Source organism: Stegastes partitus, unplaced genomic scaffold, assembly GCF_000690725.1.
Source record: "Stegastes partitus isolate 25-593 unplaced genomic scaffold, Stegastes_partitus-1.0.2 Scaffold797, whole genome shotgun sequence".
Lineage (NCBI taxonomy): Eukaryota > Metazoa > Chordata > Actinopteri > Pomacentridae > Stegastes > Stegastes partitus.
The window spans coordinates 76,186-103,794 of NW_007578528.1; the positions used below are offsets into that span (position 1 = coordinate 76,186).

Consider the following 27,609-nt stretch of genomic DNA (forward strand, 5'->3'; position numbering starts at 1 on the left):
CCTGGTTTTATGGACTGGAGGTAAGAACCTGCCGCCGTTGTTCTGCTGTGATCAGTGAGACCGGTGACACCAGGTCGTGGACGTGCTCCTACGTCTTCAGTCTTCTTGTTTTGTTCCGTTCATGCGCAGCAGCTCCAGCTCCTACACGGAGCCTTTTAGGGTTCAGGAGCTTTAAGCTGCAGCAGACGGCGGTGACTAACGTTTGAGGTCAGAACCGTTTCACCGTCGATACGTTTGTTGGTTTTGGACTCTGACGTTTGAGGTTTTGCAGCTCGTAAACGGAGCCTTTTAGGGTTCAGGAGCTTTAAACTGCAGTTGAGATGATTAATGAACAGATTCATGCAAACACCAGCCCACAGCTCATAAAGATGTCTGGTCCTGGCTGAAGATGAGCTGAACCTTGTTTAATGGACGAATCGATCTGTTGTTTGGGTTCATGAAGCTGGAAAATGGTGAAGAAAAGGTGATGAACTCTCAAAAGTGAATTTGAGATCAGAGCTGTTCTGTTTAACCACCTATACATTTAAAAAAATACCAAACATTCGTTGGTTTTAGGTCCTTAAATGTGACGTTTTGAAGCTGTAAACACAAACTCCTGAGTTCAAGAACTTTGAGCTCCAGCAGACGTGATGTTGGGTGAAGGTCTTCATGCAGAAACCAGCCCACAGCTCGTCATGATGTTGGTTAAAGCTGCAGCTGAAGCTCAGGGTTGTTTTCTGGATAAACTGATCAGCTGTTTGGTAGATGTTCCTCAAACGTCTTGTTCAGTTTAAAGATCTTCAGTTTACCATCATGGAGGAGGAGAGAAGCCAGAAACTATCCACAGTGAAGAAGCTGAAGTCACAGAATTCAGACATTTTGTGAAGTTTGTTAAATATTTGTTGGTGGATTTTCGACTTTGAGCTCCAGCAGACGTGATCTTGAACGAAGTAATTACCTTCAGAAGCAGCGTACAGTCAGAAAATGGTGAAAATCAAATACTAGAGAGAAATCCTGAGAATGAAACCAGGTTTAATCATCTACACGTAAAACCTCCAGTAAACTGTGATGATTAATGAGTTTAGTACAGGAACCAGGCCACGGTTCATAATGATGTTTGGTTAAAGACTTTATTAGTTATTTGGTCTGTAAAACATCCACTTTAACCAATAAAACCAGTGACACCGAGCGACCGTGAACTCCTGCAGACACGTCGTCGTTGGGATTTTACCACGTTTTTCGTTTTCTTGGGGGAACTTTTGCTTCACACTCGGGCAGCAGATCGACTCGACGTCCTCGCTGGAGGCTCTGCTGTCCTTGGAGTGTATTTGATGGAAGTTTTTGTCTTCCAGATCCAGGAGTTTGTGTTTGTCCCCCGTTCATGCAGTTTGTGCTGTTTGCTAATTTAACAACCTGCAGCAAAAACCAAATGCATGAATGTGAAAATCTGACGTGAAGGTTTCTGTTTTGTGTCACCAGGACTTCACTTTCAGCCCTGAACAGTCACAGCGCCGACTTTTATTTGTGTGTTTTAACCCAAAAACAGCTTCCAAACTGTGAAATCTACACGTGAGCTTGTTGCTAAACTGTAGTTACTGTTGACCTTCAGCCAGAGGAGGACTCCAGACGCTGGCGTCACTGACTTCAGTAATAATCTGAAGCTGTTTCTGGCTCTTTTATTTGCTGCTGATGACACAGTTAGAACGACAGAAACCACGAGTGTGCAGTGAAATGACTGCAGCAGCAGCATCAGGACGCTAAAAGGAAGCTTCTGTAAAAACAATAGAACAGCAGAAAAAGTCCCGCTGATTAAATCTTGTTCTTCTGCTCGTATAGATGTCCAGATTTATCAGAATCAGAACCAGATTTATTGCCAGGTGTAGTTTACACGATACAAGGAATTGGTTCTGGTGGGTCGGTGCAACGATAAACACAGAGTACGGTCCAATGTACAAGATAACAATATAGAAATAGCTCAAAAATAAAAATAGCTGAAGATAAAACTCACTGAAACTGTGCAAAGCAGAAGCAAAAACCTGTTGAGAGGAATTAGAGTTGAATTTAAATAAGAACCATCGACCTGAAGTCCTGGTGAGGATGAAGCGGTGTGCAGATGATGGCTGGACACTGTGGTGTTATTTACAGGAGTATTGAGGGTGCAGATATATTTACATTCATCTGAATGCATTCTCAGTTGTCTCAAACTGAACGTGACACTAAAACGGCAGGAAGGGATCATTTATGATCATTTCCTCCAGAACCTAAAACAGGGGGGTCCAATCCTGGTCCTGGAGGGCCACAGTCCTGCATGTTGTAGATGTTTCCAACACACCTGATCCAGATGATCAGGATGGTTATCAGGCTTCTGCAGAGCTTGATGATGAGCTGATCATTTGAATCAGGTGAAACATCTAAAACATGCAGGACTGTGGCCCTCCGGGACCAGGACTGGACCCCCTGACCTAAAACAATAACTTTGCAGTTCTGTGGTTTTCTCCACAGTTAGAAGGTGTTTGTATAAACGATGACTAAATGGTTAACGGACTGTTGAGGAGCGTCGTCCCATCGTACCGACCTTCTCACTGAACCACCTGCTGCTCAGCGTCCACAGGTGTGTCTCTGCTCGCCGGACGTTCGTCACCATAAATGTCTCCAACCAGAAAGACAAGCTGGCTTGTTTTTCTCTAGACCAATCACAGCGGTCGTGGGCGGAGCTAAGTTCTCCCTCATAAAGTGACGGGTGAAATTTTTGTGGTGCGAAATTTGCACGCGAGGAGACGAGAACCGATCAGAACGAAAAATCCACAGGAAGACACTCCTTCGGTTTCGTTTTCAGTTTGCTTCGGTTGCAGCTCGGAGCTCCTCGTTGTTGTTGTTTCCCGTCGAGAAGAAAACTGTAACGCGCCGAAACCCGCAGCGAGCATCCGGCGAGTTGAACGATCCCACGACGAAGCGGCCGCACATGATTGGATGAACGGCGTCACCTGTCAGGTCCTGGATTTCACCAAACGAATGAAACCTCTGAGGTCAGAACTGAAGCCGCCTTCGTCCTGGATTAGTTGGTTTAGAAGTTTTCCAGAAGCTGATTTGCATAAAGTAGCTCAGAAGTCACATGTATGCGGATGAGGAGCCGGAACACGCTGCTCCCAGGATGCATTTCACCACCGCTTCACAGGAAACGACGGATCCTGTGGACACAGTTAGGACCAGGCTCTGATTAGTGGTTTTTATCCAGAAACGTGTCGATGTCTTTTTAAACAAAGCTCACTGAGTTCATCGCTGACAGACTGTTAGCGCCCGTAAACCGTCCTGGTGCTCCGCTGGGCTGCAGCTCGCCGTCTTATTTCACCACCACCCCAAAGTTAAAAACATTTATTCCCAACATTGCAAAACATTGCACGTTTAATGTGACAGAGATGATGGTCGAGGGTTGTGCAAAACCTTTTGTGAAGGTTTTAATGTGCAGAGATCATCAACCAGCTCTCAGACGTCAACCTGACTCACATGTAGAACTTTCCTTATTTCCGACTTTGACGCTGTTTTTATAGTTTGTTTTCTTCATATCCGTGGGCAGATGCAAACCTGCAGAAAACGTCGCTGAGTCACAAAAGCGACGTTTCGAGTGAGAGCAGAGTTTCGATGGCGACTCGTCTTCTTCTTCACAGAACTTTGGATTCTGACAAACGAAAGCTGCGTCGGAGGATTTCGGTACAAAATGTGTTCAGTTCCACCAGAATCTGTTTCATCTTCAAAAATATTTGTTTTATAAAAACGTGTACGTGGCGTAGCGCCCCCTGCAGGTCCTCGTCTGGTCGGAAATCAGCACAAAACTTCACTCAAGCAGCAGAAACGACGTAAAGACGACGTCACGCGTTTCTGATGTTTGGTCGCCTCTTTGTGCAGATTTCACGCTAAAGCACAGGTTTTAGTTTTCAGCACACAGATGAATTAAATAATTACTTTAAACGTGTCAGACTCGTCGTTAGTTCCTCCAAACAGAGCTGCAGGCAGACCTTTAGATCCGTCTGGATCCATTTACGGCCTTTTATCAGAACCACAAACCAGTGACTACATCTGATGGATTTACACTGGTTTCCCTGAGATCGCTCACGGTGCTCCGGTGAGACTCTCCGGTGTTTCTGACGGGTTTCACCGCCGACACGCCGCCGGGGTCAGACCTCAGCAGCTTCCTGGACGCTTCCTCGTCCCTGGAAAAACAACGTGAGCCGAATAAAGTGGTCGAGCAGCTAAATATTTTATAGGCAACCTGGAAGTTAACTCCTCTGTGGTTTGTTGGCTGCAGCTTTTAAAGACGGCTCCGGAGCAGCATGCAGCATGAGCCCGGCGGCGGTATTTATAGGTTTTCTGTTTTGTTATGGACACAAAGGAGCTTTTTATGAAGCCTAAAAGCTTTATTGACAATATTACAGCAGATAAATGACCCAGCAGAGGACCTCCGGTACCAACAGCTTCAGGTTCAGCTTCAGGCAGAAACACGTCGGTCGCTTTAGAGACCTGCAGCCAGAAAACGCTTTAATGTGAAAATCCTCCATGAAATGACTGTTTTCTGTTTCATGTCACCAGTCGCTTCCCTTCAGCCCTCAAACGTCACAACAGAAGCTTTTGTTTGTGTGTTTTACCCCAAAAACAGAAAGAACTCATCGTGGAAGCTCATCAGGCTCTTAAATCCAACAATTAAACCGAAACTGTCAGAAAAACGAGCTGTAGATATTTAATTATGCAGATTTCTACAAACTCTGTGGATGAGCTGCTGCAGTTCAACCAGAAGCTCTCTGAAGGTTTCATCTCAGTCTTCAGCTGTTTCTCTGTTTTTTTACAGAATCTGGCAAACAGGTCGTTTTTAGTGATTAAAAAAGTAGAATTATGTCATTTAGATTTTAAAAAACTGTGCAGGATTATACTGTTGGATTTTTTTTTCTTTTACAGTATTTGAGGAAACCTGGAGGTCTGATGTTGTTCTTGTTGCCTCCAGATGTTCACCTACTGCAGATATCTAACTACTGACAGGTTTCATCATCCTCCTCTGTGCTCGGTGGAAACACCACCTGCACTTTAAATTTATAATTTTATATTTTGGATCACAGTCAGTCATGACTTCTTTTTTACTTTTATTTTTGGTAATTAATTTAAAAAACCAGACGTAGAATAAATAGACTCTGATGAACATGTTGTGCAGGAAAGTTTTTCTGACTTTTGCTCACAGCTGAGTCACTTCATGGGATCTGCTGCAAACTCTTTATTTGTTGGTGAACATTTAAACTGAGGAATTTAAGATTCAGTGATTTTTAGGCTCAGATTGTGATCGTTGAAACCACCTGATACGATATCGAGCGCTGACATCTGGCTGATGAATGATACACGTTTGGCCTTTTTTTCATGAAGACAACCTGCTTTTCAAACTAGTTTTTCTCGTTGGGGTTCAGAATGTCGGATAAAAGCAGATTTAATCTTCAAATTAACCTCTAACGGGCCTCCTGACGATGATCACGATGAGAAACTACAAATAGAAACCAAACTCTGCAACGCAAACGAAGAAACACGTCGACACGCAGAATCCTCTCTTCTGCACGTCGCTGTTTACAGTGTGTGTGTGTGTGTGTGTGTGTGTGTGTCTGTGTGTGTGTCTGTGTGTGTGTCTGTGTGTGTGTCTGTGTGTCTGTGTGTGTGTCTGTGTGTGTGTGTGTGTGTGTGTCTGTGTGTGTGTCTGTGTGTGTGTCTGTGTGTGTGTGTGTGTGTGTGTGGTGGGCAAGTTGGCGTGACAGATCATGTGACCTGCTGCAGTATGACTCCCATGTGTCCGTGAACCGGTGGGTGAAGAGGGGAAGTGACACCGAGTGGTCTGTCTGTCAGGCGGCAACACACACACACACACACACACACACACACAGACATACATGCGAGCACACGTGTTCCAGGAAGCGCTCTAATTGGGGCATATAAATTCCCCCTTTTCGTTCGCGGGTCTTTCAGTTTCATGCGAAGCGACTGAGTGGGAGGAAGGTGGGGAGAGACGAGAGCGCGGGGGAGGAGGATCATGAAGGGAGTTCAAAGAGTCGAGCTTCCTCTCTCTGGCCTCCACATGTGAAGGTGTTTCACCCTTTCTTTCTCAACATGCAACAGAGAAAACCTGAGGAATCCCTCAGTTTCATGGGGCAGAGTTTCCTTCGCTGGAAGCCGCTCGCCGCCGTCCTGACCTCTGGACGTCCAGCGCTGGTTCCTCCAGCAGCAGCAGCCCAGCGGTGACCAGTCTGCCTCCGCCACAGCTGCCCCCACTCCATCTGTGTCAATAGAGGAAGTCGAGCTTCTGCTGCTTCCTCTTTTCAGTCATGAGTTTGTGCGACAGCCGCCCTCCCTCCTCTCGACCACCAGCCGCTCGGCCTTCTGGTAAGAGCTCGGTGAAGAAGGAGGATCTCCTGCAGGAGGTGATTCAGCTCTGCTCGTCAGACGCAGTGAGCGGGCGGTTATCATAAATAGGTATAGTGAGGCGACGCTTCAGGGAAAGTGAGAACAAAACACCCAAACTGCAGCTGAAACTGACCCCTTTCATGTGTCGCCTTCAAAGGGGAACTCCAGCTGCAGGCTTTTATTCCTGGAGGCTGCACGTCTTCCAACCTGGGAGCGTCAAACCGCTTCTCGTTCAGCAGCAAATTAAAACGTCGTTCTTCTACCGGCTCGACTTTGACTCTTTACCAAGAAAACAGCAGCCGAGGACCGAAACCGACTATTAGTTTCACTTTCAATTAATTTATTCAGTCGTTTGGTCGATAAAACGTCAGAAACTAAAGAAAGATCTGCTTCTGTGAGGTGACAAACATCTGACTCTGTCCACAGATCGTCAGTTCACGGCCTTCAGCCGTCTGGAGGCCTGGATGGATTCACTGATGGTAGATCAGCAGCATTCAATGAACTCCAGTGTTTCTCCAAACCGTCAAACTGGATTAAAACCAGTTAACATTCCCACTGTTGTTTCATCTGTGGTTTGTTTTCTGGATTCTTCCATCAGCTGTTCGGTCCAGAGGTTCACTGTCACAGAGAGAAGAAACCAGAAAACATTCACTGAGTTTAGTTTTTATTTAATAATTCATCCTGATTCTAAAATCTACTGGAGGCGGCCAAACTGGAGCTAAAATCTGGATTTATTCGTATACGTTCTCCGTCTGGCTTTAAATTGGAGCTTTTGTGAGTTTGGTTTGATGAAGTTTAAATGAAGGCCTGCAGCTAATAATCATTTTAAATAACGATTAATCAATGAACTGTTTGATCTAAAATGTCAGAAAAGTGTGAAAACCGTGGATGAGAGTTTCCTCAGACGTCCTGTTCAGTCCAGAGATGTTCAGTTTGCTGAAGCTGAACAACTTTGTTCTCAAAGAAGCCCGACTGCTGCTGCCGGACCGACCCGGAACCAGAAGACAACAGAAGTCGTCTCCTGTCAGTTCAGTCTGCAGCGTTTCACTTAACACTCATTTAAATCCTTCCATTGTTTGATCTATAAAATGTCCCCGACTCCAATAATCAATATTTTCATGCTCTAATGTTTCTAATGTTTCCTTGGATGTCAGAAGATGCTTAAAAATGTGACTTGTTTGGTCCAAAGATGTTCAGTTCAGAGGAAACAAACCAGAAAGATTTTTTATTGAACAGTTTAATCGACTCTGTGAACACTAAACGAGTCATTGATTAGTTCTGAGGTTCTGGTTCTGGCTCCAGGCTGCACTTTGATGTTCAGTTTGTCTTGTGTTGAACTTTTTAGCAGCTTCAGAGAAAATACAAAAAAGAAGTTGTTTGAAGGCGTCCAGGAGAGTTTTGTGCTTCAGATGTGACTCCAGGAGAATCCTCCAGTGGAGTCCGAACTGCTCCGTACAGCACATCTTCTGTCCGGTCCGGTTTCTCTGCCGGGTCCAGAGCTTTCTTGGCCTGAACGTTTCACCGCAGGTCGCCGTAATGCAGTTTGTCTCTGCCGACCTTGTGACCCTGCAGAGCGAGGAGCTTGAAGGGCCGTCTCCATCTTTAGAGGAGGTAGGTCAACACCTGGGAGTCACCCTGAGGTCTGATCTCCTGGTGAGTCGACCCGTTCTGTTCATTCCCTACAGCTGAGCTCTTTATGGAACCACGACTTCAGCTTCGGGGTTTTTCTCGTTGCTGCTGGAACCTGAGTGTCAACAAGCTGCTGTAGATAAAGTTCTAAACCAGAGTTCGATCTCAGGCTTGTCTCTTGGACTGACTCTGAGCAGTGAGAGCAGTTTGCTGAGTTAAGTTCACGTCGCGACGCCACACCAGCAGCATTTCCAGTAAAACCGAGCGTCTCCTCCCTGCAGCTGATTCACCAGGACGGTGACACATGTTGTTTCCCTCCTCGCTCACTTGTTCTTTCTTTCTGTTTCTGGTCTCTTCCCTGCTGTGCAGCCCCTCTGGGAGCTCACCTCGCCGTGCCTTTTCGTGCCACTCGGTTTATCTGTGCATCTGCTCTCGTGGTCGACCGTCTTCGCTCGGCAGCGGAACAGGAAGCCGATCAGGATCAGTTAGCTTTGCGACATTTCTCTCTGAGCGTGTCTCTTTGTGTCCAACAGTTTTGCAACATCCTCCTCTGAGTGTGAAGCTCCCGGTGATTTAGCAACTCGGTACGGTGGAAACGCTGAAACACTCACCAACAGCCGCAGCGCGACGTCTGATTCCTCCTGTTTGTTCGCTTCAAGTCTGAAACTCTGCCGGTTCGTTTGTTCAGCTATTAAATCTCAAACGGCTGATTCTTGGTTGTGTTTCGTCTTCACAGCCTCCTCCAGATCCATTCACGCCCACTTTAATCACACGTTGCTGAGAAAAGACACCTGAACAACCTGCTGGTTTTTTTTGTTTTTGCCGTTTTCGGTTCAGGTCTGCAGTCATTTCTGCAGTTTGTGGTGTTTTTGTGTTGAGCTGCTGCGTCGGGCTGAGGCCCAAACCTTCAGTCACATGTTGGACAGACACTACTGTGAATATTTCAAATTCAGGAGCATAAATGAGCTTCTTTAGTAGCTGTTTGGCACCATCTAGTCACCTGCAGGTGTTTCTATAATCTGGATTTGTTCCTGTTTGTGGCTGGATCGTCTCCGGCGGTGGTTCTGAACCTGCTCTCCAGCAGCATCGTTACTGTCGGGCCTCATTATTGGAGTGAATTGTATTAAGTGCTGAAGGAGCAATATTTCATAGATATATCCTGGACACTGGTATTTTATTCTGTTTATATTGAGCTCTTTTTTTACCTTGCACTACTTATATATATATATAAAAATATATTCATAATTATAGTTTACAGTTCCTATTAACAAGTTACCGCCTCACGAGCTCCAGTTCTGTGTCCTCCGGTTGCCGAGCGACGACATCTCGTTGCCAGATCCACGGTTGTGTTTTTGTGCAGTGACAATAAATAAAGTCTGAGTCGATTACAGGCTGAAGTCGAGAGCTGCTGTCGTTGCTGATTACCTTCTGGATCAATAATCAGCTGTTTGGGCTCTAAAATGTCTAAAAATGTGGATCAGAGTTTCCCAGAACTGTCCAGAGAGCTTCAGTCTGCTGTCACAGAGCAAAGAGACCAGAAAGCATTTCATCGATTAATCAACGTCGGTGGCGATCGGTTTAACAGTGAACTGATCAGTTAATCGTTGCTGCTCTAACAGACACACACACCTGGTGATGATGTTCTGACCCATGTCTAGCTCTAACTGGACCCTGACTGGAGGACGTCTGCCTCCATCAGCCCGGTTCTGAGTGTGTTTTCCTGTGATGCTGCAGAGTTCTGGAGGCACAGACCTGAGATCAGTTTGAGGTGTGAAACCTCAGCAGGCCTCTAACATCTGCTCTGGTTCTGGTTCTCCATCTCTGGCTGAAACTCCTGTTAGTGATGCTAATGATAGCTGCTGCTGCTGCTGCTGCTGCTGCCACGAACACCACCCTCAGACATCTGCACACACACACACACACACACACACACACACACACACACACACACACACACACACCAGCACCTGCAAGGACGAACTCGTGCGACTTCCGGCGCTGCAGTTGTTCACCTCCAGATCTGTTCATCGGTCTTCTGATTACACACACACACACACACACACACATACACACACACACACAAAGATACAAAACAACAACACTCACACACACACAAACAGAAACACACACAAACAGATATACACAGATACACATTGAAACAGACACAAACCAGCACACATACAAAAACACACAATCTGACAAACACACTGATACACACTAACACACAAAGAAACACACAAACAGAAACACACAGAGATACACAACAACACACACACACACAAACAGATATACACAGATACACCAGCACACGGACACATACAAAAACACGCAAACTGACACACTAACACACACACACACAAACATAAACAAACACATACTAACACACACACACACACACACACACACACACACAAACAGATATACACAGATACACACTGAAACACACACACAAACACACAAAGACACATTAAAACACACACAGATAAACCAGCACACGGACACATACAAAAACACACAAACATAAACAAACACATATTAACACACACACACACACACACACACACACACACAATCAGACAAATGCTCTTCTCCTCTGACTCCAGTTTTTATCTTTTCTTCCATGTTTGTAGTTTTTTATTTTTACTTTTCTTCTTCTCTGACTTGTTTTGATCTTTTCTTCTTCTGTGTTTGTAGTTTTTTGTCTATTTTCTTCTTCTCTCATTCTTTTCTTTTCTCTGACTCCATTTTTTTTTTTTTTTGTCTTTTCTCCTCTGACTCCCGTTTTTTTTTTTTATCTTTTCTTCTCTGACTCCCGTTTTCGTCTCCGTTCTCTCTCAGATTGTTGGGGCCAGATTTTCTCGTCTCCTCCGTCTTATCTCTCAGAGTATCTTTCCTCCCACTCCTTCTTGCTCGTCGCTGTCATGTGTTTTTTCCTCCCCCGTCTCCCTCATCGCGCTGGTGTGATTTCTAAGAACATGTGTGTTTTTAGAAAACACTCCTCCCTCATGTTTCCTTCCACCTTCTTGTCTCCTCTGTCATCTCAGACCCTTTTCCTCTTTCCAACCTCACATTGATTTCCTGCTCCTGCTTTCTCTGCGGTGAACCAGCACAAACGTCACCTCACACTGATTTCACAGCACAAAGCGGTCGTTCTTACCTTTGTACATGTTGATTGGGATGTTCACACATGGATTCACAGTGAAACAGAGTTAAACATTGCAGCTAGACTTGGTCAGTAGCTGGTGTGTCTGGACAGGTGTCTGTGTGTTTACCTCGTACGTTCAGGATGTTCACCTTTATTTTGTTTGAGTTGATTTATTATCGGTTGTGCGTTTATGTCTCCATCTTACATTGTGCTTTTCATGTTTGGCTTATAACCGTGCATTTTAAAATGGACAAATAAATAAATAACTTTGATTAAAACCCTGAGTTTTGGCAGCGAGAGTGCCAAAAAAAATATGTTAAATATGTTAAAAAGCACTGGACTAATGCACCATGATTTAAATACAGTAAACTGGTTTTATTCTTTGGTGTAAATTAATACTTTTCCTGTGATTTTACTAGATATGATCTTTTTTATTATATTTAAAAAGTTGTGACAATTCAAGTTTATACATTAATTATACTAATACAATAATAATATAATCCTAGTAATATACATATGTTTACTCTATATATCTGTAAAATATCTACATGTTTTGCAGATTTAAGTGTCGTGTCATGTTAATGTTGTGCAAGAACAAATTAGCTGCTATGAAAATCCAGGTTTTTAATGTGGACATTATTTAGTTTGCTCTCTTTTTTGGTTTGTTTTTTAAACGATCAACATGTAAATTATTACTTTTTTCTGAACTTTACTGAATATTGTCTGTAATTTAATTTAGAAAAAAAAGCTGTGAAATAACCGACTGGAAATGATCCGTCTTTAAAACACATAATTGCTCATTTAAATACCAAAATAAAGGCAGGATGATCATATTTAGTTGATTTTGATAAAGTGGAAACTGTAGTTTTATGACCAAACCTTGTTTAAACTAATTATCGTTGGTAAAACTTGTCAGTGTGGACAGATGTGAGCGGCAGCATGTCTTCAGACCATTTCCTGATTGAACAGTCGAAGTCCCGCCCACAGCTCCGTCTGATTGGCTACTCAACACTGGTAACAGCCAATCAGCATTTTAGAATTCATGTTAAAAAGTTTTATTGTATTTAAAAACATAAATAAACAAAGAAAGTTTTCTCACATTTGACATCAAGTTTTTCACTTTTAATCGATTTAATTATTAATAATCAGTATTGACCCAGAAGAAAACAACGTCTGCATATTAGGACGCAAAAAAGTCTTTTTGTTTTCTTTTTGCAGACAATATTATTTAAATGTGTTTAATTTGGCAGCGTATTATTTTAATTAATGCAGATAATAAATGTTGTGAATTTAAACCAGACTGATGCAGGAATGATGTTCTATGAGCAGCTCTGGGGTTCATTTGGACTCGACGTGCTGCCATCAGTGCTTCCAGTTATTCCTGTGAGCTGCTGATTCAGCTGCTGTCAGCTGTGAAAACTTGAGGTTAGAAGTCGGCGGCTGTTCAGGGACGCAGCGTTCATGTGTGTTCACCCAAATGTCTTGGCCCGAGCGCTGATAAGCTGATAATCCTCCGGCAGATTCAGCTCCTGCATGCAAACCGGCTGGATGGAGGCCTGGGCTCTGCCGGCCGGCCGGTCGGCCCGATGAATAATGTAAGGTGTTCCTGGAAGTGGCAGTGCGCATGCCTCCCCGGCTGAGTGGCCCAGTTACCGGCGGCTTTTCTCACCGAGAGAAAACTTGTGCTGAGTAACGCTGCTCGCAGCACTTCTCCTTTTTGAAACAGCCGACACCACGAGCTGCTCTTGAGTTATCGCCGTCTCAAGTCTTGTCTTTGGCAAATTCAAATGCAGATTCAAATTCTGCCTGCCGGCGTCTGTTTTTATATCTGCTGCCGGGATGCAAATGTTCAGAGCAGCTGGAGTTTTATCAGCCGGCAGCGACGAGCTGTTGTTAGAAGACGTTGGAGAGGTTCAGAACAAAATGCTGCTTCACTCTCTGAAGTCCTGGTTCAGGTTCACTCACTGAGGTCCAGGTTAACTCCCAGAGGTCCACTTCAGGGCTGCAGGTGGTTCAGTGGTTAGCACCGTGGCCTCACAGCTAGAAGGTCGTCGGTTGGCATCCCGGTGAGGACACCCGGGATCTTCCTGCGTGGAGTCTCCATGTTCTCCCCGTGCAGCGTGGGTTCTCTCCGGGTTCTCCGGCTTCCTCCCACAGTCCAGAAACATGCTGAGGTTAATTGGTGATTGTAAATTGTCCGTAGGTGTGAATGTGAGTGTGCTTGGTTGTCTGTCTCTAAGTGTAGCCCTGTGATAGACTGGTTACCTGTCCAGGTGAACCTGCCTTCACCCTGAGTCAGCTGGGATAGGCTCCAGCATGTTTTCAGGTGTCACCAACGCTGCAGGAACGTGTATCGGCTCTACAGATATTTCACTATTTAGATTTTTATGTGCTTCCTCTCTGTCTACACTTCATCCAAAACCAGTTCATGAATTTGGTCTGTTGGTCTGTTGCTGAGTCGGCTTCCTGGAACTCCACATTTTTTGTCTTTCATAGAATTTTTTTTATGCAAATAGTTAATTTTTGGCAAATGTTTAAATGAGACGTGTAGAAGAAAGTAATTCTGATCAGATTTGGTTAAATTTCCTCACAAATGAATTTCAACTAGTTCTTCAATAGTTCTGTTCACTAAAGCCCAGTCAGCGTGTATCTCCACCAGCTGGCTCCTCTGGTCTCTGGTTCTGATCCGTGCTGCATTCATTCATTGATCCAGGAGGTTGGATTCTCCTCTCGGTCTCTCTGAGGAAACTCTGGCTGCAGGATGTTGGTGTCAGTTAGTCAGTCTGAGTCAGTGGTGGACGATCCGCTGTGCTCAGAAGCTTTGGAGTTTTTAGGATTTTCATTTAGAATAAAATCATTTTAACGGACCTTTTGTGCAGAATCACACGTCAGAACCTGATAAATCCTGAACAAGAAGAAACAGAAGCGTTGACAAAAATGAAAAGTACCTGGAATTAGCATTTACAGCCTTATTAAAGTCTCCACAGGTGTGAGCAGTACCGACGAATCAAGATCTTCAGTGTGTTCCTGAGTGTCTGGGTTAGGGTTAGGGTGGAAACACTGCCTGCAGCTCACCTGAAAACTGTCTGTTGGTCACATCGGAAACTTTTTTTAGTGTTTTACAAAATGGAAAAGCAACATTTCCAACAACCCCGAGGTGCTGCAAACACTGGAAAATAAACTGTGGCTCTGTGTACGATAAGATATTTCACTAGTTTCCAGACTGTGTGGAAACGCTGCAGCAGTTCGTCTAGAACTCGACGGTTCAGTTGTGCTCAGGAGCAGCTCAACCCTTCTACAGAACCCGGTGGTTCCAAACAGTTGATTTTTGCTCCATTTTTAAATGACGCCTGTTGAATAAAGTGATTTTTTTGGCTTTGGTTCATAGATGATTAGTTCAAAGACCTTTGGAAAGTAGAACACCCGGTGATTCCTGCTGTGTTCGTGCCACTTTTTTTAGGGTTTTCATGCTTTTCTCACTGAGCAGCAGGCTTTTTGGGGGTCAGAGGGTTAAAAGTGTGAGTTTTGTCGGCCTGAAAGCTGCAGCTTGGGTTTGGCAGCGCTCGTCTGCTGTCATCCCCCTCTTTCCTCCTCCCCGAACCCGTCCTCAGCACCACACTCTGCTCTTCACCTCCAAATCAGTGAGGTGCACAGAAAAGCCAAAGCCCCACCGAGGAGAGGACGAGTGAGGAGGTACGAGTCTTAACTTTCCGTCTGCTTGTTGTTGTTCTGGCTGTTGGGCGTCGTGTTGTGTTGCGGCCGGTCGGGGGTCGTTTAGCTGAGAGACGAGCTGGAGTCTGAGCGTTTCATTCACGGTTCAAACGGACGACGGCTGCATTTGTCAGCGAGGCAGGAAGCTCCTTAACTCTCTCTACGGCAGATTCTGGACACAAAGACACCCAGAAGTTGGTTAAACCTGCTCTGAAATGTCACTTCTCTCCCTTCACGTCTACTTTAACGTAGAAGTCGATGTGTTTTCTCGTTAGCTGGAGCCTGAGACACACATCCAGCCACAGAAACACACCAACGGGCGCTTTGGAAAACATCTGACATCAGAATTCGTTTCTCGGCCACAGTTTTCTGTGAATAGTGTAAAGTCATATTTTCCCCCTTAGTGCTGCAGCCTGATATAATTGAGGTGGACTGGGAAAACTTACAGCCTTTAACGGAAAATAAGAGCCATAAAAATAATACCAACAGCTCCAGCCGTGCAGCCAGAGAGAGAGAGAGCAGCAGGATTTCATGATATAGACGTGGGATCCTGAAACCTGCTGTTTGAAAGCTGCACAAGGTTTGCTGTCACTTTCCTGGCCTGCTCGTGGACGCGCTAAGTTTCCATTTCCTCTGCAGGGAAACAAATCCACGGCGGATCAGAGCCTGGCTGGGTTATAGTTCATCTGCATCACTGGGTTGGTTGGCGGTGGTTAGATGGTGTAAAGTCGAGTGTATTTTCTCGAAACAACAAATGGTTGTGTTGTTGAAGGAGAGGAAGAGCAGGCGCATAACGAAAGCGAGGGATGAGGAAACCGTAGCGCTGCAGCGGAGGTGAATTCCTCCAGCGTCGACTGAGAGAGTGGGAGGTGAGAGCAAAAAACTCAGAAAGAGACGCAATTGTTGGAAAGATAACATCTGCAGCATTAAACGCAAAAACAACTTCAGGGTTGGGGTTTTGTATTTCAGGGTTTCTAGTGACTGAAGGCGAACTTTGACTTCATCCCCATAAACAAGCCTCCAGTGATCAGGACTTCTGATGACCGTGTGTGATTGTGCGGCGTTTGTGTGAACGCGCACTGCGTTGTGTTGCGACAGCCGGCCGCTCGTGCACACACACGTCCTTGGTGAGCAACACAACAGAAACGGCGGGGAGGCGAAGGGGGATCTGAACCCTCCATGTGGTGATGTGTCACTATTAGGTGACTCACCACTGACAGAAAATTGATGGGAATCATCGCAACTTCTCTGCAATCTGAGTTTTTGTTCCGAAACGCGTCTCCGTTCGAAGGAATGTGCCCAAAATAACAACCCGCCGCCCCGATGATGCTTCTGTGTTTTTTCTCCTGCGCCGGAAACTTAACCTGCGTCGTCGTCGTCGTCGTCGGTCGCCTCCTGAAAGCCCCGTTTGTGTGTCGTCTTTGCTTTCTGCAGAGTTGTACGTCCACCTTATCCAGCGTTTGTGCACAATCTGCCTCTGCTGTGAATCCTGAAGTGATTCAGGCCTGTTATCACGTCGCCTCACAGCGAGACACACACAAGGTCAAACCGAGCATTTCACACTTTGGCCCACTGAGGCCGAGCTGGTGCGCTCGCTCCGGGTGGTTTTCCATTCACGATGCACAAAATCATCATTTACACGGTTAAAGAATGCACAGATAATCACCCTGGCTCATTATTTGAGGATAAAATGTAGGCGATAATAGGAAAAAAAATAGTAAAACTGACATGTTTTAAAGGTTTGAATTCACTTTTTAATGAAAACTGTTGTTTTCCTGGTTGTTCAGCGTCATGTTGGGAATAATCCAGCTGCATAATTAACAGAAAGTGTGTGTCTGCGTAGAAGAAGAGCTTCTTTCCTGCATTTTCGTTCGTATCTGAGCTGCTGCTGTGTAGCTTTGTGTCCATGCAGCATGCTGCAAACACACCTTAAACTGTTTCATTTTGCCTTTATGCTGCTGAAGTGTGTGTTTCCTTTCATTTGAGGCGTGTGTGCATTTGATAATCATTTATCTCTTATTTAAAAAGTTGCTTTGAGCGTCGTGTTGGGAACGTTTTAGTTGCATAAGTGTGTTTAAAGCTGTCGGCATGTTGGTGCAGCCGGTAGATTTCTGATGTGTCGGAGCTGCTTGGTTCAACTTTGAGGCTCTTTGTGACATAAAACTGCTTTAAAATCTCCACATCGTGTCTGATTGAGTCTTGTGCATTTAAAAACTATTTCCGTCTTATTAAAGTTGTTTTGGTTGTTTAGCATCGTGTTGGCAACGTTTCAGTTGCATAACGGAGCAGAAGTGAGTTTGCTGCGTGTGTCGGCATGTTGGTGCAGCCGGTACGTTTTAAATGTGTTGGAGCTGCTCGGTTGGACTTTGAGGCTCTTTGTGACATGTTGAGGACATAAAACTGCTTTATAGTGAGTTTCCTGATGCTAATGTGTGTGTTTCATTCACTGCACATGAAGACCTCAAATCATTCACCTCTAATTAACTCTGTTTTGGTTGTTGAGCGTCATGTTGGGGACATTTAGGAGTGAGTTTCATTTACAGCTTCTGTCGGCATGTTGGTGCAGCCGGTACGTCCTGGAACGTGAAACCACTGAAGGCTGCTCTTATGCTGCTAAACTTTGGGTTTCATCGCCTGTACAGAGAGGACGACTGTAAAGTCTCCTCATGTCTGGGTTTGGGTCGCGCTCTTGAAGCTTTTTTCTGACTTGTCGAGTCGTTTCTCCGCCGTTGAGACGGTCGCTGTGATGTGGATCTACAGCAGCTTCCTCCCTCGCCGGTGTCTCCGGTCGCCCCGCCGCTCAGCGTCCTCGAGCTGCAGATAAAACTCAGTAAATATTTGGTTTTGCTTCGGTGCCCAGACGGAGACGTGCTGTACAGCGGTGCGATTGGGGTTAACTCTCATATTGCGCCTACCTGAACCTCTGTTCCGGGGTTCTACTATGACTCATGATGCCAATATGATTTTGGTTCTTACATCAACTCTCTTTGAGGCGACTAACACGATGATATTTTGGTTGCGAGCTGCTGAACCTGTGCCGAGCCTCCATCCAGCTCCCCTCGGAGCGGGACGGCGGCGGCGGCTCAGAGGAGGTCGTCGTGTTTATCGGAAAGTGTTCGGAAAATGGGCCGTTGGTTTCTGGAGAGAAGGGGCCACGTGGGCGACCTTAGGGGGGAGGGGTATCTCTGAATCTGTCTTCGTCACCCTCTTTTGATTCAACAGGAAGGCGAGTGAGCAGCAGAATGAGCGAAACGGGTCCTCGAGGTCGAGCGCTTTAACCCCGACTTCTTCAAAAAGAGCCTCAGAGGTTCAAGAAAACAGGAAAAAGGCGGTTTTACGTGGAGGATGGAGACACAGCCTCGGCTCCGGCTCACGGTGCCGCTGCCCATGAGGATGGGGAAGGTAGGACTTTACTGCTCTGGATGAGCAGAGGAAGCTGCGTTCTGTGTGGCATTAAAGCTGCGTTTAATAAATCGGCTGCACGGTTCCTCGTTGCCGTCTGGGTGGAGCGCGTTAAGCGTCGCACAACAGGTCGGATCTAACAATGGTGGGTGGGGGGAGCTGCAGCCTGGCACGCCATGACTGTGTGCTTAATAGGGTGTGTTTGGAGCAGGTTAGTCGGGTGGATGTTGTCGCGCTGAGCCCTCTGGGCGCCGTCTGAACGCTGCCATTGGACGGCCGGGGGGCTGCCGGTTGCTATGGGAGGGAGGATCTGCAGGGCGAAGCTGTTTGTGGAAAATCTGGTCGCTCAGGTGTGAGAGTGGAGCAGGTAGAGTGTGAACAGGGTCCAATTACACAGATAAAGACGCTTATTGTCCCAACTTGACTCTCAGGGTTTCACCTGCATGTCAAGGATTTAAATAAAAAAAGAAAAGTGACACCAGATGAAGGCTTCACTCCGGACAGACTGGGGGGATTCTGAAGCTGAGTGCATCATCAAAACCTCAAAAAATATTCTGATACAGCCACAAAAAAAGCCAACATTTGGATCTTTTCTATCAGATCTGACTTTGAGTTCGTCACACAGAGTTCTGCTGATTTAAAACGACCGGTTCCTCAACTGCTGAACCTGTTCTGGTCTGTATCAGTCGATCTGGAGCTGAAATGTTTCCACACGACTGATTTCGTTTTGCTCTGTGCAGTCCAGTATTCCTCTTCGCTGTGCACATGTGCAGCCTGCATGTCAACAAACTCTGTCCCTTTTAAATAAAGTTAAAAATAAAAAATTTAACTCCAAGAAGCCTAAAACCAGAGTAAGTGATGTTCTGTCAGATAAACGTTGACACCGATGCAGATAAAGACACTCATGGTGACTTTTGGAGTTTTGCCGACTCGTTAATAAACCTGAGCTGTAAAAAAGTGACACCAGAGAAATGTTTTAATTCTTTATTCTGAGCATCTGCATCAGAAGTGATTTGGAAGAAGGTGTTTGGAAGCTTCCTCATAAGGTTTAACTCTGGCAAAGAAATCCGAAACAGTCTCGATCACTCAGATGTGGCTTCGTGCTGCTGATCTAAAGGCTCAGTGTGAACCTGGTTCTGGTCCATGTCGGTCTTTCCTTTTGCAGCCAAATCTTCCTTTTTGCTGTGCACATGTGGCGCTGCATCAAAACTGAAGAAACAGTTTGAAAAGGGTGAAAAAAAGCCATTTCGAGCCTTTCTCTGATGTGTGAAGACGTCCTGAATACGTCCGTCTTCCTTTCTGATGTCAACAAACTGTCTTTTAAACAAAGGTTAAATATACATACATGTATGTTGAAGATATACATATATGATGACTTGAATGACTCTCTAAGGAAGGAGTGAATCATTCCAGAATCGTCGGTGTGATTTTGTAGGCGAGCGCATCTGCATGAGAAATGTAAATATGTTTTTTAAAAAGCTGATTTCTCTTCTGGTCTTCAGATGTGACTTTGCTGGTTTAAAACTCACAGTTTCCTCGTGCGGTGGCGACAGCTGAACCTGTTTTTGGTTGATTTCGTTCCTTCTGTCTTCCTCTTTGCCGTGAACACGTGGAACCCGCCGTTCAACAAACTCTGTCTTTTAAAATAAAGTTTAAAAGAACGTCTGCTTCTATCAGACGGTAGCATCTCTGCACACATGTGGATGAAGAAACCCTCCAGACTCAGTGGTCCGACCTGCCAGACGGTAAAAGACCAGACGAAGCTCGACGCCACATAAATGTTTCTTCTCCTTCATTTTGTGCCTCATTCAGAAAAAGCTCCGTACAGCTGATTTCTTTTTGCTTCTGCAGTTTTTCGTCCGTGTGCACACGTGGAGCTGCATCACAACAAGAAACTCAGTTTTAAATGACTTTATTCACACACATGCATATAAATGCAGCAGATGACTGGAGTGACTCCATGAGGACAGAATCGTTTTGTGATTTTGTCGGCGACTGCGTCTGCATCAAGAATTCCAGAATTACTCTTAAAACCTGCATCTAGTCTCACATCATCAGACTTTGCATTCGTCGTTCAGAGCTTTGCTGATTTAAAACGACCGGTTTCCTCGTGTGGCGGCTGAACCTGTTTTTGGTCGATATCGTTCCTTCTGTCGCTGAAACATTTTCATCCAACTATCTTTATTCTTCCTCTTCCTCTTCGCTGTGCTCTTGTGCAGCCTGCAACTCTTCCTTTTAAGTAAAGTTTAGAAAAACGTTTCTCTTCGCATCAAGCAGCACAGACACTCAGTTTTAGGAATCTGCAGGTGAAGACGTTTTGTGGGACGTCTCAGGTGTGTTTGGGATCCTGTGGACCAGGTGGAGGTGGGACATGTTGGCTTTTATCACCGCCAGGCCTCCACGCAAACCCACATAAAGAAACGTATTGTTCCGACTTCCACGGTCGGACCTGACAAAGCCCGAGTTGTAAAAGCGACACCTGATATCTGCTGCATGTTTAAAACGTTTAATTCTTCTGCTGCTGCTTTTTCCTTCCTCATTCTCTCTCTGGTTCTCCCCCTTTCACCCACTCATCGCTGCCACTTCCTCCCTCCTCGCTGCTCGGCCTCCTCCTCCTCCTCCTCCTCCTCCTCCTCCGCCGCTGCTCGCTTGCTTCTGTGGGTATTTTAATCAATCGGCTAATGCTATAAAGGTTTCACACACGAATTAACCTCCTGCCCTTCAGTTACAGCACCTCCAGGGCTTTACGTAACCCTCGTGTCTCCCTGCGTCACCGATCACTGCGTTTTATATCGTCCACTGATTATTTCTCCGTCCTGGGACGCCCCCGACCCTCATCCAGCCGGTCAGACCTCCTCCTGGTGCACTAATCTGGGCGAGGAGGGGAGGATAAGCCCTGTTTAAATTGTCCTTCACGTGAAAACAAGCTCCCGCTTTGAGTCACGCTACTGAAGATTTACTTTTGGGGCCTTCAGCTTCGTCTCTGAAGGAGGTGGAGGCTGAGCTCTTGTTCTGGAAACTGCAAATACAGTCATAAAGTAATGCTCATTTCTAAAACAAAAAAAAAGAAAAACGTGGACGTGAATTCTCCTGCTGATGTCGTAAAAAACAGACTTTTAGTTTGTCTACGAGGTGAAGAAATGTTTTATTTATGTTTTTATTTAAATTATTGGAGTCTTTTGATGCTTTAATATCTAAAAACAGAGAAACTGTTTAGAACTTTAACACATTTTCTGTAAAAAATGCCGTTTTTTTGCTCAAATGTTCATCTGATGTCAGTGTTACCGTAATCTCTGGACTATGGGGGCACCTGAATATAAGCCCCACCCACTGACTTTAAACAGGAAACCAGGTGTGTTCATATCCAGGCTGCAGGTGTCCATGTTGGAACATGAGATATTTACACAGAAAGATGTTTTAACCTTTAATTAAATGCGTAGCGGTAACATCCACAGATACGTACCGTAGAGGCTTTTTTCTGAACACTTCCTGTAACACGGCTGGTTAAGGAAATAAAACTCCAGCAGCTACCAGGAAAAGTCACTGATGGCTGTCTTCATCTTCCTCCTGCACTAAAACCACTAAAGTCGTCTTCTTCAGTGTCTTCAGGAGCTGAACAGCCTCAGAATCACTTCATCACTTCCTCAGTCTCTCTGTCGTCGTCGCTCTCAGCCTCACTTTGGTCTCCAGGTGAATTCCTAAAAATCCATAAATTAGCCGCATCGTTGTTTAAGCCGCAGCGTTCAAAGCAGCAGCTGATAGTCCAGACATTACGGTAATTAGCTTCTCTGGTTTCTGGCTAATAACCGTTTTCTCCACCGTCAGTGAGTCTGTTGAGATTCTATTTACATTTTGTAGGTTGATCAGTTTGGTCTCTTTAACGTCAGAAAGTGATTTTATTTTTATTTTTTTAAGCTGTCAGTGTTTCATGACGTCCAGGACGCCAGATGTCTTGTGTAGTCCAGAGATCTTCAGTTTGTTGTCGCTGAGGAGGAAAGAAACCAGAAAATATCAGCAGCAGCGTTCTCTAACTGGCTTCTCAACTGTCAGAAGATAAATTTAATAGTTAAAGATTTACTGAATAATCATCAGAACTCTAAACAAGTGAAACAATAAACTGAAGTTATTCTGAAATGTTGTGATTTCATCCATTAGGAGGCAAAATAAGAACAAAGCTGCAATAATAATTACAGGAGGCTCATCAGAAATAAAACGTTGTTCTTCCATCTGAACACACATCCTGAAAAACGTTTCACAGGTTTGGTTTTTAGTAAAAGACAGTTTTTCTATTGTCCAGTCAGAAACAGAAACGTGTCATCGGTGTGACTTGATGCTGTTTCTGCTTCTCCAACGCCGGTAATCATTCATTTCATTGTCAGTTATTTGCTGGACAAACCGATCAGCTGTTTGGTCTCTAGAATGATGAAAACGTGGATCAGAGTTCCTCAAACGTCTTGTTTTGTCCAAAGATCTTCAGTTTAGTGTCACAGAGGAAAGAAACCAGAAAATCCTGAAGAAGCTGAAACCAGAAATTCTGTTTACTCGTTTATTAGAAGTTAAAACGAATCAGTTCATCTTTACGGCTCCAAACAAGTGTTCAGGCTTCCTCAGAGTTGTTCAGAGGTTCTGACAGTGTTCATGTCATCAGATGCAGTTTGAGCTGCATGATGCTGGAGAAAGAAAATGACGCTGCAGTATTTAGTATTTCTGCAATATGTATATAAGAAACAAGAAAACAGGAAGAGCAGCATGTTGCAGCATCGCTCAGCTCCAGCACACATCAGCTCAGCATCACGACTGACTGTTACGGAGGATTCTAGTCATGACCAATGATCTGCATCGGTACTGGTTCTGAATAAACCCAAAACATGTCAGTCGGTCCCTCCTGCAGATGGACAAGCTGCTTTTTAAACATGTGGTCTGAAACGGTAAATGTGACTGGCTGGTAGCTGACCTGCTGCGTTTCCTCCGTCCTGCAGGTGGCGATGTCTCCAGGAGAGGACGGTCTGATCGGGATCCCCTTCCCGGAGCACAGCAACGAGCTGCTGTCCCACCTCAATGACCAGCGGAGGACGGGTCTGCTCTGCGACCTCACCCTGACCTCCGGCGGCGCCTGCTACCCCACCCACCGCTCCGTCATGGCCGCCGTCAGCCTCTACTTCCGCCGCCTGTTTGGGCCGGAGGAGGGCGGCGGCGTGGGCGGGGCGGGCGGGTCCAGCGTCTGCCAGCTGGACTGCGTGTCGCCCGACGCCCTGGACGCCCTGCTGGAGTTCGCCTACACGGCCACGCTGACCATCCCCAGCTCCGGGATGAGGGACGTCCTGCGGGGGGCGCAGCTGCTGGGCATCCAGTGCGTGGCCGACGCCTGCCGCGACATCCTGGGGGAGACGGTGGAGGCGGAGGAGGAGGCGGAGCAGCAGGGCGGCCAGCGCGGCGTCGCAGAGAGGATGGTGTCGGGCGACGTCGGCGTGGAGAAACTCTCCAGGAGGAAAACGGACAGAAAGAAGGTGAAGAAGGTCGGGCAGCACCACATCAGCTGCTCGCCGCTCAGCCTGCTGCCGGCGTCGCCCGTCTCCCACCCGTCACCGGCGTCCGACAGCCTCCGGTCGCTGCCCTCCACCCAGCCGCCCAGCCCCGAGCAGGACGAGCTCCGCCCGCAGCCGGGCCAGAACGGCGACCCGAGGGCGGTCCGAGGGGCCACGCTGAACGGAGGCCACCCCCACTGGCTGCAGGACCGCCCTCGCATCGCCAGACCGCCGCCCGCCAGCGACAAGCTGTCGGAGGACGACGACATGGAGGCGTTCGACGGCGCCGTGATGGGAAACACCTCCTTACCGACGTCCATGGCCGATCGAGGAGCGGCGGCGGCGGCGGCGGCGGTGGCGGGAGGCGGCAGGAAGAGGAAGTCTCAGACGCCTCAGCAGTGTCCGGTCTGTCAGAAGATCATCCACGGAGCCGGAAAGCTGCCGCGACACATGAGGACGCACACCGGAGAGAAACCCTTCCAGTGCTCCGCCTGTGGAGTCCGATTCACCCGGTACGCAACCCTAGTCCTGGGTCAGAGTCAGTCCGACCTCCTCAGAACATCTGGTTCTGTATCTGCAGTGCCTTTATCTACTGATCAGAGTTCTACCTTCAGACTGTGAATGTTCCAGAGGTCCAGGTCCTTCAAGTCCACAGAGGAGGGTCCAGATTGATCCCTCTAATGGACTTCTTCCATCATTTCTGAGCCTCAGAACTTCATCAGTCCAGCAGATAGACACATGACATTTAGGAGGAAGAACACATCTGGGTTCTGGTAGAACCTGACACCAGATCAGTTCCACATCCATCCAGGTGTCACACTTTAAAGACTAAACTTCTTTTTGTTCAACACGATGTCTTCCACGATATTGATGCTGAGTGTTGGTACCAGAACCACCGATCCACAGCGTACGTCACCTCGTAGAACTTCATATAGTCGGTGGAGACCGTCCACATTTCAAACAAAGAACCGAGAACACAACAATCCAAAGTCTGGATTCTTTCAGAGCAAACAGTCGATGATGGTGGAAGGAACCAAAGAAAACCCGACAGAGCCAGGCTCGGGGAAGGTCGAGGGGAAGAGGACAAATGAACAGAAACCAGAACTTCAGGTTGTGACTCCTGGATGGATGGAAAGCTGATCTGGTGTTCTGGTGTTTTTGGTCCTTGAAGGTCTCGTGTCTGTCGGCTGTCCTGGTTTGAGACTCAGAAATGATGGAACTGTGGTAGTTTTAGTTTGTAACTGAGAACAGTCAGTGTGAAGGTGAACGTAGCTTCATTAAATCCACTAAACTTACTGTAGATACAGAACCAGCTGGTTCTGAGGAGGTCAGGTGGGAAGTGGAACCATTTTCCTACAAATACAACAAACTGAATGTGTTGGTCACAAACGGATCGTATTTTCTGCCTTGTCTCGTTTTCAGGAACGATAAGCTGAAGATCCACATGAGGAAGCACACCGGCGAGCGCCCCTACCCCTGCCCCCACTGCCCGGCCCGCTTCCTGCACTCGTACGACCTGAAGAACCACCTGTCGCTGCACAGCGGGACCCGGCCCTTCGAGTGCCCGCTGTGCCACAAGGCGTTCGCCCGGGAGGACCACCTGCAGCGCCACCGCAAGGGCCACAGCTGCCTGGAGCTCCGGACCCGCCGGCCCCGAGGGGAGACGGGCCGCAGGGAGCAGTCCGACCCCCTGGAGGCGTTCCAGGCCCACTCCTCCGCCTTCCTGCCCCGCTCGGTGCTGGACGGCGGCGGCGGCGGGTCCGGTCCGCCGCTGATGTTCGACCTGGAGCGAGAGCGGTCCCTGGCGCTGCAGCAGGCCCTGGCCCAGCTCGGGCCCCAGCGGCTGGCCGCCTACCCGGAGCTCTTCCTGCGGGGGCTCCGGGAGTCCGAGGGAGACGACCCGGGAAGGAGAAGCCAGTCGCCGGCCGCCCAGCGAGACCGGTGGGGGGACGAGGTGGAGGAGGACAACAGAGAGGAAGAAGAAGCAGAAGAAGAAGAATAGCGAGTGTGGTGAAGCATCCACAGTAAAAATCAAACTCAGGTGGTTGGACTCTGCAGCGCCGCGTAGAGCGCTTCAACAGAAAAGACAAAAAAATGTAAAACGGGTTTCAGAGATATTTTAAATGTTCTGGTTGTTTGATTTCATTTTATTCCTCGTTTGCAGTTATTGTAGGTTTGATCTCTTTCTTCTCGCTGCTGTGTGTCGAGTGTGTGGTTGGTTACTGGGACGCTTCTCACTATGCAAACTAAAGACGCAGCGAGGCCACGCGAACGCCGCCCTCTGGTGGTCGGCGGTGGAATCGCAGTCTGATCAATCAAACTGTGCGTCATTTAGCAATAATCTGATCGACTAGCTGTAGAGTCTCTGCTTTGATTTGGTGCTTGAACCAAAGATGTTTTCTTGAACCTTGAGGAGAGGGCGGTGAGCTGTAGCCAACGCTGGGTTCGAAGAGGAGCTTCGTCTCGGCTGTTTACGAAAGAAGCCATGATCTGAGTGTTCAGACCAAAAAAAAAAAAAAAGTCTGGATCAAAGTTATGTTGAAGACAATTTCCTTTTTTTTTTTCTTTTCATTTTTATTTCCCAGAAGCTGTGGATTCAGTCTTCCGATGCACTCATTTGGGCTCTTTTGTTTGGACAAAACAAATCAAAGTAAACGGGGTTAACGCGCGGCGGCGGCGGCGGCGGCGTTCCCCTTCCTCTGTATTTATTTATTTATTGATATTTATTGAGGCTCTTCTGCTGCTTTGTGAGACACAATCCAGCGTCTGGATTCAGATCTTACAGGGAGCTGCATTGCGCTAAAGGTTTTTTTTTTTTTTGCTCTTTCTGCCTCTTTACAGGCTCGAGTGTCTTCTTTAGGGCGGTTCTTCCTCGAATGCACTCTTTTGCACATTGTAAACCCGTCAGGTTCTGCAGTAAAACAGGCACATTCCACCCGGAGCTGCTGATGGCGGCTCCACATGCACAGTACTGTATCGCTCACGCTCGGGGCCGTTGCTCTTTTCAGTTTGACCAAAAAAACTTCAGCATTTCCCTCCGAACCCGGCCGCAACGCTCTGAATCTGTGTTGAATGGGTCGGGCCTTGCGTGCGCTATCCGCTCTTCATCATGTAGCAGATCTTTTTTAACTTCCATTTTATTTGCACTATGAGATTTAAGAGCTTCGAGCTTCTTTTCTTCTTCTCTTCGTCTGACTTTAGTCCATTAACTTGTTTAAAATTATGATTGAATAGACTTCTTTGGAACCCACGTACTTCCTCCTGCGTAGTAGAGTTATAGCTAAATATAATATATATATATATGAATATATATTGGGATGAAGTTGCCTTAGTTTTTTGTTTTTTTGTGCTGCAACTATTCTCAGGAAATCTTGAGCAATGCACTAAGTGATTAACAGAATCTAAACCGGGGAGTCTGGTGCTGCCGGGCCTCGACGCTCTTCCTGCACACGTGGCGCCGGTACGTCCACGCGCTAGGTTTCATAGGTTTTGTATTGAATCGAAGGCAGAGAACGGACGGTACCGGTCGGTTCTGTGCAGGGAGCGCGCCGCTGCTCCCGGTCAGAGCTTGGTGAATGAGTGAGTGAATGAGGGTGAACTGATGCCAGCTGTGAAGTGTGTTCGCTCGGCTTCGGTGAAGGGACTCGGGGTTCGGTCCGACTAGAGACCCCGCTATCAGGGATACATTTTTGTCTTTCAGTTTTTAGTGGACCTTCTCAGAGATATGAATTCATTTTCCCATGATTTGTTTCAGTTCATGTAAAGACAATAAATAAAGATATCTAAGCTTGC

General features: G+C 46.6%; 1 protein-coding gene across 1 annotated transcript; it reads left to right on the forward strand.

Moving 5' to 3' along the window:
* On the forward strand, window positions 1-27,609 carry zbtb7b (zinc finger and BTB domain containing 7B). Its single transcript, XM_008292236.1, has 3 exons — window positions 1-20; window positions 23,272-24,329; window positions 25,240-27,609. The coding sequence occupies exons 2-3, from the start codon at window positions 23,278-23,280 to the stop codon at window positions 25,817-25,819; spliced, it is 1,632 nt and encodes a 543-aa protein (XP_008290458.1). The 5' UTR covers window positions 1-20; window positions 23,272-23,277; the 3' UTR covers window positions 25,820-27,609.